The following is a 17,941-nucleotide window of genomic DNA, read 5'->3' on the forward strand; positions in this document are numbered from 1 at the left end:
CTAATACTAACCAGTGTTCTTGATCAAATTCCCATTTTAAAGTCCTGTTACTGGTGAACAGGGAATGGGTGCATTTTGGTAGCCTTTTGAGGTGTTTGATTCACTATTAACCCTAATGCATTAATACCTTTGTCCAACAAAAATCCATTGTCCTTCGTTCTGAGTGTTTTAGGTAAGTCCATCCTGAAGTTCTGTGTTCCAGCTTCCCACTGAACTTTCACAGTCTGTGGTTTCTGCATGGCTATACTGACCATCGAGAATCTGTCTCCATTAACTCAGCACTTGGTCTGTCTCCTACCCTGTCCTGGTGATTCAAATGTGAACGTTATCAGGTTATGGAAAACGGATCTTCTGAAACTTTAACCAGCGTCTTGTCTGCAATTTTATAAAGTTATTATATGAAAGAGCCATCACGAGGAAATCTGCAGCTGCTGGAATTTCAAACACACACAAAATGCTGGTGGAACCCAGCAGGCCAGGCAGCATCAAGCAGAAGGACTGTCGACGCTTCTCCATATGAAAGAGCCATAATGTCTTTCAGGCTCGAGTTGAAATGAGATTCAGGAGTTACCCAACTGGAACCAATAAACTCCTGAAGCCACAAGTAAAACAACAACGGCAGCAATCCTCTGCTTGGCATGGATACCGAGTGGGCGGACTGATGGGGAAAGGGGGGGGGGGGGGGAACAATTCCTTGTCAGTTCAGTGGGAGCTTATTACAATCGCGATTTAGCTCTTGTAAAAGTCACCAGACATAAAGTATGTGTAATTTATTACGTAAAAGCTAGTACAACTCTTCCATTGAAATTGTGAGTGGCTCTTAAAAGAGCCGTTGTGTTTTCGATCATCTCACTGGGCAGCTTCACTTGGAGCTGGTGTACTTGGTCTCCGCCTTTGTCCCTTCGGACACGGCGTGCTTGGCCAGCTCCCCGGGCAGCAGCAGGCGCACAGCGGTCTGGATCTCCCGGGAGCTGATGGTGGACCGCTTGTTGTAATGGGCCAGGCGAGAAGCCTCACCCGCGATGCGCTCGAAAATATCGTTCACGAATGAATTCATGATGCTCATGGCCTTGGAGGAGATGCCGGTGTCGGGGTGAACCTGCTTCATCACTTTGTAGATGTAGATGGCGTAAGTCTCCTTCCTCAGCCTCTTACGTTTCTTACCTCCCTTACCCGCAGTTTTGGGCAAAGCTTTCCTGCCGCCCTTCTTCGGAGCGGATTTCCCTGGCTCAGGCATCTCCTCCGACCGTTTCAGACCCAGAAATAAGCGGAATCGGCCGGGAGCACGAGTTAAATAGGCAGCACCCAGATCAGTATGTTAATGAAGGATGGGAATGCTTTGGATTCCCAATGGCTATTGGAAGAAAAGATTCTTCAGTTAATTCATTTCATTGGATATCTGTAGAACATGTTCAAACAATCATGTAACTTCCCTGTAGTCTCTGTGGGAGGGTTTGAATGGGGTGTATTGTGTAGCAACACTCGGGCTGATGGAATTGAGAATGATTTTGACTGTAGATATGTAACCAGTGTGTCTACAGTGATCAGCGATGGGGCCTTTGTCTGATCAGATTAAAATACACACGGGCTGATCAGATCACTGATGACATGAATGTTGGTGCAGTTGTGGGAGGTGAGGAAGGTTATCAAATGGACAGAACTGGATGTAGACCAGTTGGAAACAGGGACGGAGAAATAGGGGACAGAGTTTAATCTGGACATGTGAGGAGTTTTACAGGTCAAGTGTTGGAGGAAACTCCATAGTAAATGGCAACACCCTTAGAAGCGCTGATACACTGAGGGACCTTGCTGTGTCATTACATGAAGTTATTTTTAAACTGTTTTTACATTTCTGTGTTTGGAGGACAATAAATGAGTTATAGTGTTCCCTAAACAGAAAGTGCCTCATCTCATTTTACTTGTGAAAAACCACAGTAACGTACTGGGTAACAAGTGACCAGGAGCTTTCACACCACAAGAATACCGCCGTATCAATCTGCAACGAGGAAGCCCGATCACATTCTCTTCAGGTTCAATGGCATTGCTGACTCTGAGTTTACCACCGTCAAATGCCAGCAGGGTCACAATCAGCAGAAACTCTTACAAAGCAACCCTGTAAGTATTGTGTGTCTTCGGAGGTCTGTGGGACATACCCACAATATGAAGCTTATATTAATGGAGAGAAACAAACTGAGCCAAGTCACAGCTTGATGGGCGGAGAGGAAAACAGAATTTGATGTTTTTTCCTTATGTCTGAAATCTGGCTGGTTAGAAGTGTCGCTCCTCCGAATAGTGTTCAGCCTCACTGGAACAGAGTGACATCAGACATCAACACAAAAACTGAAATAATCTCAGCTAAAAAGTTGTCTTTCACCTGTTGATCTTCTTTGCAAATATTTCACAGGATAGAAAAGGCAAAGAATTTCTGACTGAGAATCTCAAACGCAACGGTGTGTCACGTCTGATGTGTCTGCCAGTTCCCCAGCATTTGAAGGCTACCCTTCGTTGAATGTGAAGGAGGAGATGGTTGAGAAGACAGCACACCAGTCTGAGCAAGGAGAACCCCAATACACGGACATGTCCTTGATCTGACCTGATAAATGGCCACAGAGTTGATACCATTCACCGCCTCTCATTTTGCCAGGGATTTGCCAGGCCACTGAACCTACAGACACACAGCCAGTTCACACGGGGAGAGGCATTTCACCTGCTCTGTGTGCGGGATGGGATTCATTCAGTCACATGAGCCCATACAACACCAGTCAGTTCAAACCAGTGAGCAGCTAGACTTGGCTCAGTTGTCTCTGTCTCTCAGTGTAGCTTCACACCTGTTCCGAGCGTGGGAAGAGATTCATTCAGTTCACCCACTTTGTGAGGCTCCAGTGAGTTTATCATACATAGAGGACAAACTTCGGTCTTGTGTCAGCAAAGAAATTTACTCAGTCATCCCACCTGCTGAGACGCTGGCAGCTTCACATCAGGGAGGAAGTTGAAATAAGCTCTAGGTGAACATTTTAACCATCATGGTGACTGAATCTAGTTGGAAGTTCATGTGACACTCTTCATGTAATATTCAGCAGATACTGTGGCTGTTCATCACTCCCAGGACAGAACCCTGGTTACTGAGCATTGGAGGGTTGTTCTGCTGATGTTAGTCTGAAAATACACAGTCATTAATGTTGTGGATCTGTGACAAATTAATCAGCTCTATTTCAAATCTTGTGTCACAGGTGCTTCCTGCCTGTCACACAGCTAATGTACAGTAGAGAGGCCACTCAGTCCATCTGGTACCTGCTTGTGTTCCTATTCTACACCAGAGCTTTCAAATCCATCCCTGCTGTTCCCCTCTCACTCACCCTATAATATTCAGGCAGCAACTGGTCTCTAGTCTGTGAATGCAGAGGTTCACTCTGTGAAAGAGATACAGGGCTGGAGAAATGGAGTCTGAGGCGAGAGAACAGAAGGCCATGGAAGAAAGAAAAGAGGGAAGGAACACCGGAGGGAGGTGATGGGCAGGCAACGAGAGGGAAAAGGGGATGGGGAATGATGAGGGAGGGGAGGCATGACCGGAAGATTAAGAAATTGATGCTCATGCCATCAGATTGGAGGCTACCCAGATAGAATACAAGGTGTTGTTCCTCCTACCTGAGCGTGGCCTCATCGCGACAGTATAGGAGGCCATGGATTGTCATTTCCATTGAGTATATTGTTTGTGCAAGCTCGCTGTGTTGAAGTAGCTGGGTGAGTTTTCTGCATTCAAACATTGACTGATTTTGGAACATGTGGTGTAGAACTAGTATTTGCCTGCTTAAATTAATCCAGTATATTAACACCTCCCTTTCTCAAAATATAATTCAACCACTCTATTATCGTACATTCCATAAATTTACACAAATGGGACATTTAACTAGAAGGATCCAACTGGGGTTTCCCAGATTTTAGAATAGACACTACAATTGCTATTTTCCATGAGGAAGGAAGATGGCCTGAACTCCAATTGTGATTCACAAAATGTAATATAATCTCAAGTGTTGTTGGCCATACATTTAAACATACATGTTTAAATCCATCAAATCCATGTTTAAACATGGATCATCCTTTCCTGGAGTCATCTGACCTGTACTCTTAATAGTTTTCTTAAATTCACTCAAAGCAAACCTTACATCGCTATCATTGCTACAGCTGGTTTCCAACACATTGAGGTATACTCTTAAAACCTAATCCCTACATTGTTTAGTTACTTTATTATTTTGATTATGAATTGCAGCAGATGACTGAGCCAGTAACTCAACCTATTCTCTTTTAGGAACAAATGCATTACCTTCTTTAATCAATACTGGTAACCCTATGAATCCTGCACCCCCATTTTCTTAATCATTCCCCAAACATCTCCAAGTTTAATAGTCCTTCTAATGCTGTCACAATATGACCTCTAATCTGTGGTGGCTAGTGCTATCATGTTTGCTGTTGTGTGCTGGGGCAGCAGGCTGAGGGTAGCAGACACCAACAGAATCAACAAACTCATTTGCAAGGCCAGTGATGTGGTGGGGGTGGAACTGGACTCTCTGATGATGGTGTTTGAAAAGAGGATGCTGTCCAAGTTGCATGCCATCTTTGACAATGTCTCCCATCCACTCCATAATTTGTTGGTTAGGCGCAGGAGTACGTTCAGCCAGAGACTCATTCCACCGAGATGCAACACTGAGCGTCATAGGAAGTCATCCCTGCCTGTGGCCATCAAACTTTACAACTCCTCCCTCAGAGTGTCAGACACCCTGAACCAATATGCTGGCCCTAGACTTATTTCCACTTGGCATTTTTTACTTATTATTATTTAATTTTTTATGGTTTTATATTGCTGTATTTCTGCACTATTCTTGGTTGGTGCAACTGTAACGAAACCTGATTTCCCTCGGGACCAATAAAGTACGTCTGTCTTTAACTTGCTTTCACAAGTTTCATTACTTTCCTCACCACGGCCTGTGACTGTTACACTTATTAAGATCACGCGGAGAGTGATACTTCATAACTTTCCAAAATGCCACAGTTCTCTGAATAATTGCCTCTGCACACTCCTCCATGCACCGTGGTACAGCCTTTCTCCTATTAATGCACTTCTTAATATGAATTTCTTACACCAGTTTGATGAATAATGTGACAACCTTTCTTTGAATAAATCAACATCATCCTCACCATTCAGTCCAGACAGACGTTCTGTTCATCACATAAAACATTAAAACTTCTCCCAATTTGCTTTACCAAAGTTGCACCTCATGAAAGTGGCCTCTTGACTCCGATATAAATCTAAACCCAGGTTTATAAACAGAGGAAAATGATCACTCCCCAGTGTTTCATCTCCCATGACATTCCACTCACTCACTCCAGCCTGATGTTTGAAACTAAAGTTAAATTTACAGCAGTTTCAGAACTATTATGGACATTAAATCTCATAACTCTCCCACCAGTAAGACACACAAGATGTGAAATATCTAAAACTCTTCTATAATCAAACTATCACCATCATTCTGAGAACAACCCCACAGTGAACTCTATGCATTAAAATCCCCAGCCATACAACCCTTAGTGAGCTAGAGCTACATATACTCTCCAACAAATCAATCGAAAGCTTTCCACAATGGTTATAATAATATACCTCTTTAATGTCGCTACCTGTTGAATCAAATACTTCTCCAAGTGACTCACACATTTCATTTACATCCTCAACTCTGTGCCCTCTGACTTTCTATATAAAACTTGCAACACCACTACCTCTACCAAAACTCCACCTCCTGAAAGTGGCCTATTGACCCCGATATAAGTGTAAACCCTGACTTATAAATAAATCTATCACGCCTAATAACGATATAATCCTGGAAGGAAGAACTTAAATGTGTTAACAACAGGTTTCCTGAATACATTTTATTAAACAAAAATATACTTTATTCAAACATAAAATTATATACAATAACCATTCAATGACTTCCAATTCTTTACAGTTGCTTCCATTACTGTCTTTACATTTTCAAAATCCTCGCCACCCACGTGGGCACTGTTTTTTTATATTTACATTCAGTGGGTATACCCCCAACCCCCGCGGGAGAAGAACACTAGACTGTGGTCCTTCCCCACCGGCCCTTTGCGGTGCCTGTATCGAGTTTGTGTAAGTCCCTCAGCACGTACTCCTGCAGCCGAGAATGTGCCAGTCGGCAGCATTCCCCCACGGACATCTCCATGTGCTGGTAGACCATCAATTTTCGGGCCGACCAAAGAGCGTCTTTGACCGAGCTGATGATCTGCCAGCAGCACCAGATGTTGGTCTCCGTGTGCGTCCCCGGGAACAGCCCGGAGATCAGAGCCCTCTGTTACGCAGCTGCTGGGGATGAACCTCGACACTGTCCCTTCAATCCTCCTCCACACCTTCTCCGCGAACCCACAGTGTGCAAAGAGGGGGGGTCACCGACTCCTCCTCTCTCCAGTCCTCCCGTGGGCGGAGGGGCGTGGAGACGACGTTCCGGGCGTACAGGAGGGATCGGACTGGGAGGTCCCCTCTCACCACCAGCCAGGCGAGGTCTTTGTGCTTGTTGGTGAGGTCTGGCGATGAGGCATTTTGCCAGATGAACTGGACAGTCTGCTCAGGGAACCACCCCACTCTGTCCATCACAGGTATGGTGGCAACGACCAGCCGACAGGGGTGCTGCGTGGGAAAGGGGTCAGACCCATCCTTCGTAGCCAGGGTGACAGGTAGATTCTGGGCACATGGTGGTACTTGGTGCCCACGTACCTGGAATCCACACACAACCTGATACAGCCACACACCAAGCTGGCCATCAGGGTGAGGACGACATTGGGGAAGTTTTTGCCCCCGTTGTCCAGGGACTTGTGCATGGTGGTCAGTCTGATTCACGTCAGATAGATTTGATAAGTCAGAAATAAACGAAGTAATGACCATTAGAAATCAGGCTTCTGGAAATGCGCGCATTGGCCTTTCTTGTACCGTCTGCAGGAATGTCGCAGGTCGCTTATGATTGGTGATTGGCCTTATCTGATTGGACAGCAAATATTCCAATCAGGGAGCTGCTTTCTTCACCAATCAAGAGACAGAAACGGTAGAAGCGCGGTAAATAACCGTCTAACCGCGGAAATAAACTGAAATTTGCAAAACACCGCCAAAAGAGCCTTGGTTGCTGAAATTAATCTACAACAGGTTTGTTTGTTGACCCTTTACCCCCGTTACTGAAGTCCAACACATTTAAACCAAGTGTAGTTAATATTGCGATGGTGTCTGGGAATTCAGTTCACCGATTTCTTTCAATTGATGAACGATTGGAATAAAACAGATTCTCGGCTTCTGTTCGCGGTCGGTCATTGTGTAAACTGTCAGTTTACCAACGGGTCGCCCTTCAGAAAGTGGAGCTTTAAACAATACTCTGAACGAACCGTGAGTGTTCAGCTCTCGCGTTGGAAAGTGGTTAACAGAAGTAACCAAAATGTGACAAAGCTTAATGAACCGCATTCCCCACAATAATTAAACCAGAAAAAGCAATTAGTGTTCACGTCAGAGGAATCTGATGACCGAGAGGAAATGATGGGGAAGGGTGCGTAACGATCCTGTGCCTGTACACAGGAATGTAACAGAGAAATCGGGATTATACTAACCAGTGGACAGCAAATTCTGATTGACGGAGATACGATCCTGAAAGAGCTCACCAACAAAATATTCCAAACCTACCTTAATTCCAAGTCTCAATAGTCTGTAACTCTTTTAATGAAACCGTGAGTGGCTCTTAAAAAAGCCTTTGATTTTCGGGTTTGTTTTGTCAGCAAACTTGCCTTCACTTGGAGCTGGTGTACTTGGTCACCGCCTTTGTCCCTTCGGACACGGCGTGCTTGGCCAGCTCCCCGGGCAGCAGCAGGCGCACAGCGGTCTGGATCTCCCGGGAGCTGATGGTGGACCGCTTGTTGTAATGGGCCAGGCGGGAAGCCTCACCCGCGATGCGCTCGAAAATATCGTTCACAAATGAATTCATGATGCTCATGGCCTTGGAGGAGATGCCGGTGTCGGGGTGAACCTGCTTCATCACTTTGTAGATGTAGATGGCGTAACTCTCCTTCCTCGACCTCTTGCGCTTCTTGCCAGACTTGCTCGCCGGTTTGGACAGAGCTTTCTTGGCGCCCTTCTTGGGAGCGGGTTTCGGTGCATCAGGCATTTCCTCGTCGGTTTCAAACACAATAATAAGCAGAAGCAGGTCGGAGCGCGGATTAAATAGGCAGCGCCCAAAGTGGTATGTTAATGAGGATTGGATTGCAGAGCATTCCCATTGGCTGTTTGGAGAAAGGAATCACCAATCGGAACGCTGGGGGATGGGAAGCGGCGCCAATGTGTGGCGGTTACCGCTGTCGTTTAATGCAGGAGGAAGTACAGAAGGGCAGAGACAGGCGGGGGTGCGGGCTGAAATTGAAAAGAGAACGCAAATTTCAAAAGCAGAATGAAAATAAAATCAGATGAACGAAAGAGGGATTTGGACATTTCAATGTAAAGTTTAAATCGAGTTTATTTATGCACAGGTGAGAGGAACAACGGATTTGTAGCAGCATCACAGACACATTGCATCAGACACAACATTGACCAGAAACTATGGAATTAAATATGAATTATAGCAAAATATTCAAATAGACAGAGGACTATCAGAACAAAATCTAAATAACAAAGAGATTATGCAGGCAGTGGGAGAATCACCCTCTTGTGCTTCTTCATCTCGTCACTCTCGATTCAGAGTCACGCAACGCTGCCACTTTGATCTGGCCCATGCCTTCATTCACCAGGTCCAACACTTGCCTTTATTGGATCTTCCTCCTCCTTACACTGGTCATCGTGTTTGTGGGGCTGTGTGTCCCCTTGGACCTCTGGACTAAGTTTGAGGGTAGGGTTGGTGTATGTATATGTGGGGCAGGGAGAGGTAAGGCTGCAGAGTTTAGTATGGTGAGATATGTGGGGCTACGGTGGATAGGGTAGTGTAGTGGAGCCACTTTAATCTGGCCCATGCCTTTCATTAACGTGGCCTGACACCACCTGGCTTAGTGAACTGGGTTTGCAAAGGGACACATCATTAGTAATACAAATTAGGGTCATTGGATGATCATGAGACTATCTCACGCAGGCGACCCAGCCAGGGTGGATCAGGCCCGGTTTGAGTTTATCCCATGGAGCAAGATAATGAGAGGCATGTAATTCTGCATGTTGCATGATTTTCCACCTTGTTACTTGGCATTAATTTGACCATTTGGGGAGTAGAATGTTCTGAGGCCTACTAATCAGGCTTTACCTCCAATTAAGGTTCAACTTCCCTGCCTTAAATTTACACCAGTCTTTATTTTGCATCTGTGTACCTGGGATTGCATGGACTAAATTAATAACATTTACTGCAGTACAAAGTAGTGATTAATGTTGGGCAGATTGATCCAAAATTTCAAAAATCTCTGAAATCGGGAATTTATTGTATTGACATTACGTCACAAATGGGGAATTTTACCCAGGATTAAATAGCTTGTCTAATGAAGAGCATTTCATGGCTCCAGGCCTCTAGTCACTGGAAATTCAAAGAAAGAAGTGTTACTGAATTGAAACCTATCAAATAGTGAAAGGACTTGAGTGAGTGGATGTGGAGAGGACTTTTCCTGTGGTAGGAGTGTCTGTAACCAGACCACACAGTTTCAAAATAGAGGGGCATCCTTTTAGAGTGGAGATGAGGAGGAATTTCTTCAGCCAGAGAGTGGTGAATCAGTGGAATGTTTTGCCTCAGGCAGCTGTGGAGGCCAAATCACTGGGTATAGGCAGAGATTCATAGATTCTTGTTTGGTCAGGGCCAGAATGGAGACAAGGGAAGATAAGAGATTGAGCCTAAAAGGAAAAAGAATGATCAGTGATGATGAAATGGCAGAGCAGGCTCAATGGGCCAAATGGCCAAATTCTGCTCCTAAATCTGATGGTCTGATGGACTTACTTATTTACTAAAATTTTCCCTCAGCTTTGACACAACCCTGCACCTGAGGCTCCAGATTACTTATATAAGGAATACAGATGTTCTTTGTTCTCTGATTAAAGGAATATGATCTCATTTCCATCCTGAATGCATGTCACCTCATTCTGATCAACAGACACAAAATGCTGGCGGAAGTCAGCAGGCCTGGCAGCATCTATGGGAAAGGGTAATGAGTCGATGCTTTGGGCTGAGAACCATCACCAGGACGAGATCTGATGGAAGGGTCTTGGGACAAAGTGTTGACTGTTTACACGTTTCCATAAAGGCTGCCTGTCCTGCTGAGTTCCTTTAGCATTTTGCTTTGGATTTCCACCATCAGCAGATTCTCTTGTGTTTGTGATTTACGCCTCATTCTGAGGGTATTTTCCTCAGTTATGGAGATCTCATTCAGAGGAAAGATCCTCCTTGCCTGCTGCCAGTCACATCCAGAAAGAATCTAACAGATTTCCTCATTTTCTCATTAACTGCAGGAATACAGACCCAGCCGACTCACTTATGTCTCACATAACCAACCCTCCATCCCTGGAACCAGCCCAGTCAGTGTGGGGAACAGTCACTGAACTCCCTCTATTGCAGGGATATCCTTCCTGAGGAAGTGTGACCAAACCCGGACACTACATTCAAGGTGTGCTCTCACCAGGGCCCTATAGAATCCAGTGAGACATCTGTACCCCTCTTCTCCACTCCTCCTGGATCACAGTACAAAATACTGTTTGCCCCTCTCATTACTCATTGTATCAGGATGTTAACTCAAGTGATTTGTTTACAAGGAGGCCCAGGTTCCTCTGAACATCCCCGTGTGGAAATGACTCTTACAGTTTGATCCTGGGAATTGGTGATCTCACATTTCCCCACATTCTGTTCCATCTGCCCCATCCTCAACCATTCACTCTCCTGTTGACATCCCCCAAACCTTCTCACAACTGACACTGTCCCTCCCACTCTGCCACAGCAACAGATGTAGTCACTGAATTATGCAGCACAGAAACAGGCCCTTCAGCCCAACACATCCATGCTGGCCAAGTAGCCAAACAAAACCATTGTCAGTTACCTGAATTTGTCCCATGTCCCTGTGAAACTTCCCTCTCCACAGTCCAAGAGATATTGCAACTGTGCCCACCTATACCTCCACTTGGGGTAGCTTGTTCCATAGAAATAGCACATTCTGTGTACAAAACCTGCTCCTCAGGGTCCCAGTTAAATCTTTCCTTTCTCACTTTATAAATGTAATCTCTAACTTTTCAGTCCATGACCCTGGAGATAACAGAATCACTATTGACCGTATCAATTCCTGCCATTATTTTCTTTCTTTTTAAATCTTTTTATTGATTTTAAACAAACATAAATTAAACATGAATACAAAGAGCTTGAGAGTACATAGGTTAAAGTATAAATACAAATGGATCATAATCCATATGTAATAACCTCCCAAAATCATAGTGGTTACAGCAAATGGAGAAAATAAGAAAACCTCCCCAAGAAAACCGAACCAACATGGGCCATTGCTTTATATATCAATTATACGCAGTAGCATCAATAACTCCACACCTCCATCCAGATTATTAAGGAGGATAAGAGTAAGGTTTAGGAAAAGTCAGATGAGTTCATATGAAAATGTTGAATAAATGGTCTCCAAGTTTCTTCAAATTTAACTGAAGGGTCAAAAACAACACTTCTAATTTCTTTTCTAAACTCAAACAAGAAATAGTTTGAGAAAACAACTGAAATATAATTGGAGGATTAATTTATTTCCCGTTCAACAGGATAGATCTTCTAGCCATTACTGTAACAAATGCAATCATCTGCCGGGCTGAGGGGATAAACAACTTTTATCCACCATTGGTGAACCAAAAATTGCAGTAATAGGATGTGGTTGCAATTTGATATTCAGAACTGTTGAAATAATATCAAAAATATCTTTCCAATAATTTTGCAAACAGTGGCAAGACCAAAACATGTGGGTCAATGAAGCGACTTCAGAATGACATCTGTCACAGGTTGGATTAACATAAGAATAAAATTGAACAAGTTTATCCTTGGACATGTGAGCCCTATGTACAACCTAAAATTCTATTAGGGCATGTTTAGCACAAATAGAAGAAGAATTGACTAATTGTAAAATTTTCACCCACTGCTCTGTGGGTATAAGTCAGTGAAGTTCTTTTTCCCCATTCCTTCTTAATTTTTTCAAGTACTTCTGGCTGTATTTTCATGATCATGTTATAAATGATGGCTACTAAAACCTTCCAGCAAGGATTCAGAGCTAACAAAAATTCCGTCATATCCATTGGACATGATTTTGGAAAAGTCTGTAATATATTATTCATAAGATTTCTAACTTGCAAGTATCTAAAAAATGACTTTTAGACAAATTATGTTTATTGGATAGCTGTTCAAAGGACATAAAGCTGTTGTCTAAAAATAGATCACGAAAACATGTTATACCTCTTGTTTCCCATAATACAAAGGCTTGATCCATACAAGAAGGCTGAAAAACAAGCCTGCCATTATTTTATCAGCCTCTCTAATGCCACATACACTCTGGTGAGAATGTTCCAGCCTATCCAGCCTCCTGTTAAATCCCTTTTGCACCCTCTCCAGTTTAATGTCACCCTCTGATCACTGGGCAACTATAACTGTACGCCCTGCTCCAAGAGTGGTTTCCCCAAGGCTGGGAGAGCTGTAATGTGACGTCACGGTCCAGTGCCCAATACTCTCCCGATGAATGCAAGTGTGGCAAACACCACCTTCACCGTCCTGCCGACCTGTGTTTACACTTTGAAGGAATTCGATATCTGCACCCCGATGTCTCTCTGTTTTACAGCACTCCCAGGGACCGACCATTCCCCACGGCAGTTCGGCCCTGGTTCGTCAATGACAACGGAACATCTCTTGTTCTTGTTTGCAGGCTCGAAGGGCCGAATGGACTACTCCTGCACCTATTTTCTTTCTCACATTTATATGCCATTACTCAAATCACTGACCTCATTGACCACCGTCCTGTTGTATTGCTGGTTACATTCTTCACACTTTAGTGATATCTGCATATTTGCTGAGCCGGGCATTGACATTGTCAGCCGAGTCTTTAATGAATGAACTGCAGCAGCAGACCTGACTCAGCTCCCAGGCTTTTCCTTGCAGCGATACCCGCACAGTGCTGGAGGAACTCAGCAGGCCAGGCAGCATCTGTGAGAAACAGTAAACAGCCGACGTTTCAGGCCGAGACCGTCCAGAATCTGAACAATGTCTTGTGTTTGGTTTTCCATCGATCCTTTCTTACGTGACTGGATAACATAATCGATCCTCCAACCCTCTGCCACTACTCCCGCCCGAGAAACGCGCAGAGAGACAGAGGCAGGGAGGGGAGGAGACAGAGTCAGAGTGACGGACAGAGCCGAGAGCGGCCTCTCATCGTCCAGCTCCGCCTTCACTTTACTTCACCCGGCAATTTCCAACGGTTTATCCGAAACACAGAGCTCCAGAGAGGGGAAAGAAAACTCCCTCAGACACCACGTCCAAAGTGAAGGATTTCTAGGAATTTACTGGTGGTCGGACTTCATGCTATCAGAATACAGTGTGATTGGCGCAGGATTAAATTCAAATCGCCCGCCGATTTCAGAGCACCCAGCAACGGTGCTTGATTACTTTTTATATTATTTACCATTAATTGTATCACGGATTCTACAATTTGTTTCATTTTATATATAATTGCCTCAGTGAAGATTTAAATGGATGATTACAGAATCGTTTCTCTGAATGAGGGAACTGATTTCTGTCCGAGACGGACAAGGGGATGCTGATCGATCTTAATGCATTCAGAGCTTCTGCCGTAATCACCGACTGAAAAGGCAGAATCGCAGGGATATTTCAAGCCGAACGGATTAATCTGTTTCAAAAGTAGCTCAGCCAAATATATCGATAAAAATAATTAAAAGGTTGTGGACACGGCTCCCTCTGTGAGGCGGTGGGTGGCTCTTAGAAGAGCCTTTGTGTTGTGTTCGGGAGGAAGTGGGAGTATTTCAGCCGCCGAAGCCATAGAGAGTGCGGCCCTGGCGTTTCAGAGCGTACACCACATCCATGGCAGTGACCGTCTTGCGCTTGGCGTGTTCAGTGTAGGTGACCGCATCCCGGATCACATTCTCCAGGAAAACCTTCAGCACCCCGCGGGTCTCCTCGTAGATCAGACCCGAGATCCGCTTGACGCCGCCACGGCGAGCCAGACGGCGGATGGCCGGTTTGGTGATGCCCTGGATGTTATCCCGGAGCACTTTACGGTGCCGCTTGGCTCCGCCTTTGCCCAGTCCTTTGCCTCCTTTCCCTCTGCCAGACATGACGCTGCTTCATTCAGGTCGCTGCTCCGTGACAAACCGACTGCTGATGTCTCCTTTTATACACAGCGCCCCGACCTGCCCGAGAAACGCACAGAGAGACAGAGGCGGGGAGGGGAGGAGACAGAGTCAGAGTGACGGACAGAGCCGAGAGCGGCCTCTCATCGTCCAGCTCCGCCTTCACTTTACCACACCCGCCAATTTCCAGCGGTCTATCCGACACAAAGCGCTCCAGCGGGGGGCGGGGAAACTGACTCACACACTACGTACAGTCTGGAGGATTTCTGGAAATTTGCTGATTCTCCTGCTTTAAATTATAGGAAGTGCTTTTCCATTCCGCAAATCCCCGAGGACCCCGGTCTGTCCCTCCCCGGCCCCATGACCAGTGCGAGCGTCCTCACACACAGCAGTTGGTGGCCGAGGGTGCAGTCACTTCCAGTGATGAGAGGGTTAAATCATTAGAACAATTGTTCCCCTGGGTCACGAGGGAAATGAAAGTCCGGTCACCCAAAGGAACAGGATACTTAGGCAGAAATAAGGATATACAGACCGCGCTTCTGGCGCCTTCCAAAGCCCAGGTAAGGGGTGGCTGAGGAGCTGGTGCGAGGTGGGTGGGGATTCAGGCACAAGGATCAATTGCCTCTCGAAATGAAGGTGAGACAGGTCCAGTGAGGAGGAGAGTCAATATGTTTACTGGAAGCTTTCTTCGTGCGACACGGAAAGGTGTAAACGAGCAGGTATGAGGTCCTACAAATTGATTTTCCGGAACTAGGTTAAAACAGCAGGACTTCCAGGATTATAATTACAGAATTATGACCCAAACCATGTGGTTGTGTGGTGAGAAATTGATATGTTGTGCAGTTTAATATGTTGCTGAGGAACTGATGCAGGAGGGAGGTCTTCAGATTTATGGATCAGTCGGCTCCCTTCCAGTCAGGTGGGAGACCGGGACAAACAAGACCATCTCCATCTGGACCGGAGGGGAACCAATATCCTCTCCAGGAGGTTTGATGGTGTCACTTAGCGGAGTTTGAACTGGAGTAGCAAATGGGAGAATGTGTGTATGACAAGACAGTCTGAACAGAACGAGAGCCAATGTCAGGCCAATGGTGGGACTGATGGGATGAAATGAGGTTAATTCAACATTGGGAGTATGTGTCAGATGGACAGGGCTGGCAGCTCAACATTCCTGGGTTTGAATGTTTTACATGTGAGTGGGGGGAAGGGGGTTAAAAGGTGCAAAGGTTACACAACTGAGAATATCACAGCAAACTGGAGGGTTCATTTACAACGGCAAACTTCAGTTACACTGACAGGATTATTGAATTGTCCCTCCCCAGTAACAAGTGGGGGACTTTATCTTCCATAGAATTGACTGCAACTTGCTTACTGCTAAGATATTCCAGACTGGCTCAGCGAATCTGAGGAATGTTTGAAACATTATGTAGAGCCCAATCAGAGTTCAGAACAGACAGGAATTAGTTTTTCAGAAATAAAGCAGGCCAGCTGACAGCTGAGAGTCAGTGAATGTTTTGGGATCTTATATTTCTCTTACTTATGAGTAAGAATAAAATTAGATCCTGTATGAAGGTACTAAATCCCAGAAGGGCAAGTTAGAATGCAGTCAGACAGAAGCCAAGCGGCATTGATTGGGAGCAGCCACTGTTTGACAACTCCAGGCCTGACATGTGGGAGTTGTTTAAAGACCAGCAGATCCGAGTCGATATTGAGCTACAGGATTCATCCACACTTGGAAAGGCATGGCTTGCTTCATGGTTTTGTGTGGACACATCACACTAGACAAAATTGATCGAGGATTCGGTGGTGGTGATACAGAAATAACATATAGGTGTAGAATTATGCGATTTGGCCCATCAAGTCTGCTCTCTCTTTTCATCTTGGCTGAGACATTTTTCCTCTCAGCCCCAATCTCCTGCCTTCTCCCTGTATCCCTTCATGCACTAACCAATCAAGAACCAATCAACTTCTGCCTTAAATACCTAAAGTCTTGGCCTCCACAGCTGCCGCCCGTGGCAATGAATTCCACAGATTCACCACACTCTAAAGAAATTCCTCCTCATCTCCAATCTGAAAGGATGTCCCTCTCTTCTGAGGCTGTGTCCTCTGGTCTTAGACACTCCCATCCTCTCCACATCAACTTTATCAAAGCCTTTCACCATTCGATAGGTTTCAATTCGTCATCCCTCATTTTTCTAACTTCCAGGGAATAAAGGCCCAGAGCCATCAAACACCCTTCACATGGCAAGCTGTTTAATCTTGGAATCATTTTTGAAAATCTCATTTGAATCCCATCCAGTTCCAGCTCATCCTTCCTAAGATAAAGGACCCAAAACTGCTCCCAATAGTCCAAGTGAGACCTCACCAGTACTTCATAAAGTCTCAACATCACATCCTTGCTCTTATATTCTGGTCCTCTTGAAATGAATGCTAACTTCACATTTGCCTTCCTCACCACAGACTATACCTGCAAATTAACCTTTAGAAAACAAGCACAATGACTCCCAAATCCCTCTGCACCTCATTTTTTCTGTATCTTTTCTCCCTTGAGAAAATAGTCAACCCTAATATCTCTTCAACCGAAGTACATGACCATACATTTCCCAATTCTGTATTCCATCTGCCACTTATTTGCCTATTCTCTTCATCTGTCTGTCTTTCCCTGTTTCTTCAAAAATACCTGCACATCCACCTGTCTCTTCATATCATCTACAAATTTTGCAAGAAATCCATCAACTCCATCATTCAAATCATTGACATATAATGTAAAAAGAATCAGCCCCAACATTTTGGTGCTTGATAACGGCAAGACTGTGGACATGATCTCTACAGATCTTAGTGGGATTCAATATAAATTGAAATTTCAATTCAGAAATGGATTCCTCATAGAAAGCTAAGTATTGTCGGATGTCCGTGAACAGTGGTGATCCACAAGGATTGATGCTGGAATTATGCTGAGTGTGATATATATCAATGTTTGGATGAAAATGTTGATGGGTGGTTTACAAGTTTACATGTGACTGCAAGATTGGTGGAATCGTGGACAGTGTAAACATTGATCAATGCACACAGATCACAAACAGATATGCAGAGAATTTGCAGAAGGAATTTACTCTGGGAGGGAATGCGGTATTGCACTTTGGGAGGTCAAATGAAAGAAAAAAGTATAATGTTAATGATTGGCTCCTTCCCAGCATTGGTGAAAAGAGTGAACTTGGGATCCAGGCAGATAGTTCACTGAATGTGGCTGCACAATGGGATAAGGTGTACAGAATGCTGGTCCCAAATGGTCAGGGTGTTGAGTATAAGAGTAAGGGAGTCATGTATTAAGACAGGCATACACACGTACAGGGAAAGGACCATGTCCAGGTAGGCGTATTCAACTCCTTCAAGTCAGTATTTAGTTGATGCACCATTCGCAGCAATTACAGCCTTGAGTCTGTGTGGATAGGTCTCTATCAGCTTTGCACATCTGGACACTGCAATTTTTCCCCATTCTTCCTTACAAAACTACTCAAGATCTGTCAGAATGCATACAGTTTGTGAGTGAAAAGC

General features: G+C 44.8%; 3 protein-coding genes across 3 annotated transcripts; all 3 read right to left on the reverse strand.

The window, feature by feature from the left end:
• Positions 1–736: 736 nt before the first annotated feature.
• LOC132383794 (histone H2B 1/2-like) lies at positions 737–2,416 on the reverse strand. Its single transcript, XM_059955001.1, has one exon. It carries the CDS (start codon positions 1,235–1,237, stop codon positions 863–865), a length of 375 nt encoding a protein of 124 aa, XP_059810984.1. The 5' UTR covers positions 1,238–2,416; the 3' UTR covers positions 737–862.
• A 5,362-nt stretch (positions 2,417–7,778) lies between these two features.
• Positions 7,779–8,212, reverse strand: LOC132383784 (histone H2B-like). Its single transcript, XM_059954989.1, has one exon. It carries the CDS (start codon positions 8,205–8,207, stop codon positions 7,833–7,835), a length of 375 nt encoding a protein of 124 aa, XP_059810972.1. The 5' UTR covers positions 8,208–8,212; the 3' UTR covers positions 7,779–7,832.
• A 3,170-nt stretch (positions 8,213–11,382) lies between these two features.
• Positions 11,383–14,374, reverse strand: LOC132383830 (histone H4). Its single transcript, XM_059955037.1, has one exon. The coding sequence runs from the start codon at positions 14,369–14,371 to the stop codon at positions 14,060–14,062; it is 312 nt and encodes a 103-aa protein (XP_059811020.1). The 5' UTR covers positions 14,372–14,374; the 3' UTR covers positions 11,383–14,059.
• Positions 14,375–17,941: the final 3,567 nt, after the last annotated feature.

This window comes from Hypanus sabinus, chromosome 31 (genome assembly GCF_030144855.1).
Source record: "Hypanus sabinus isolate sHypSab1 chromosome 31, sHypSab1.hap1, whole genome shotgun sequence".
In the NCBI taxonomy this organism is placed as follows: domain Eukaryota; kingdom Metazoa; phylum Chordata; class Chondrichthyes; order Myliobatiformes; family Dasyatidae; genus Hypanus; species Hypanus sabinus.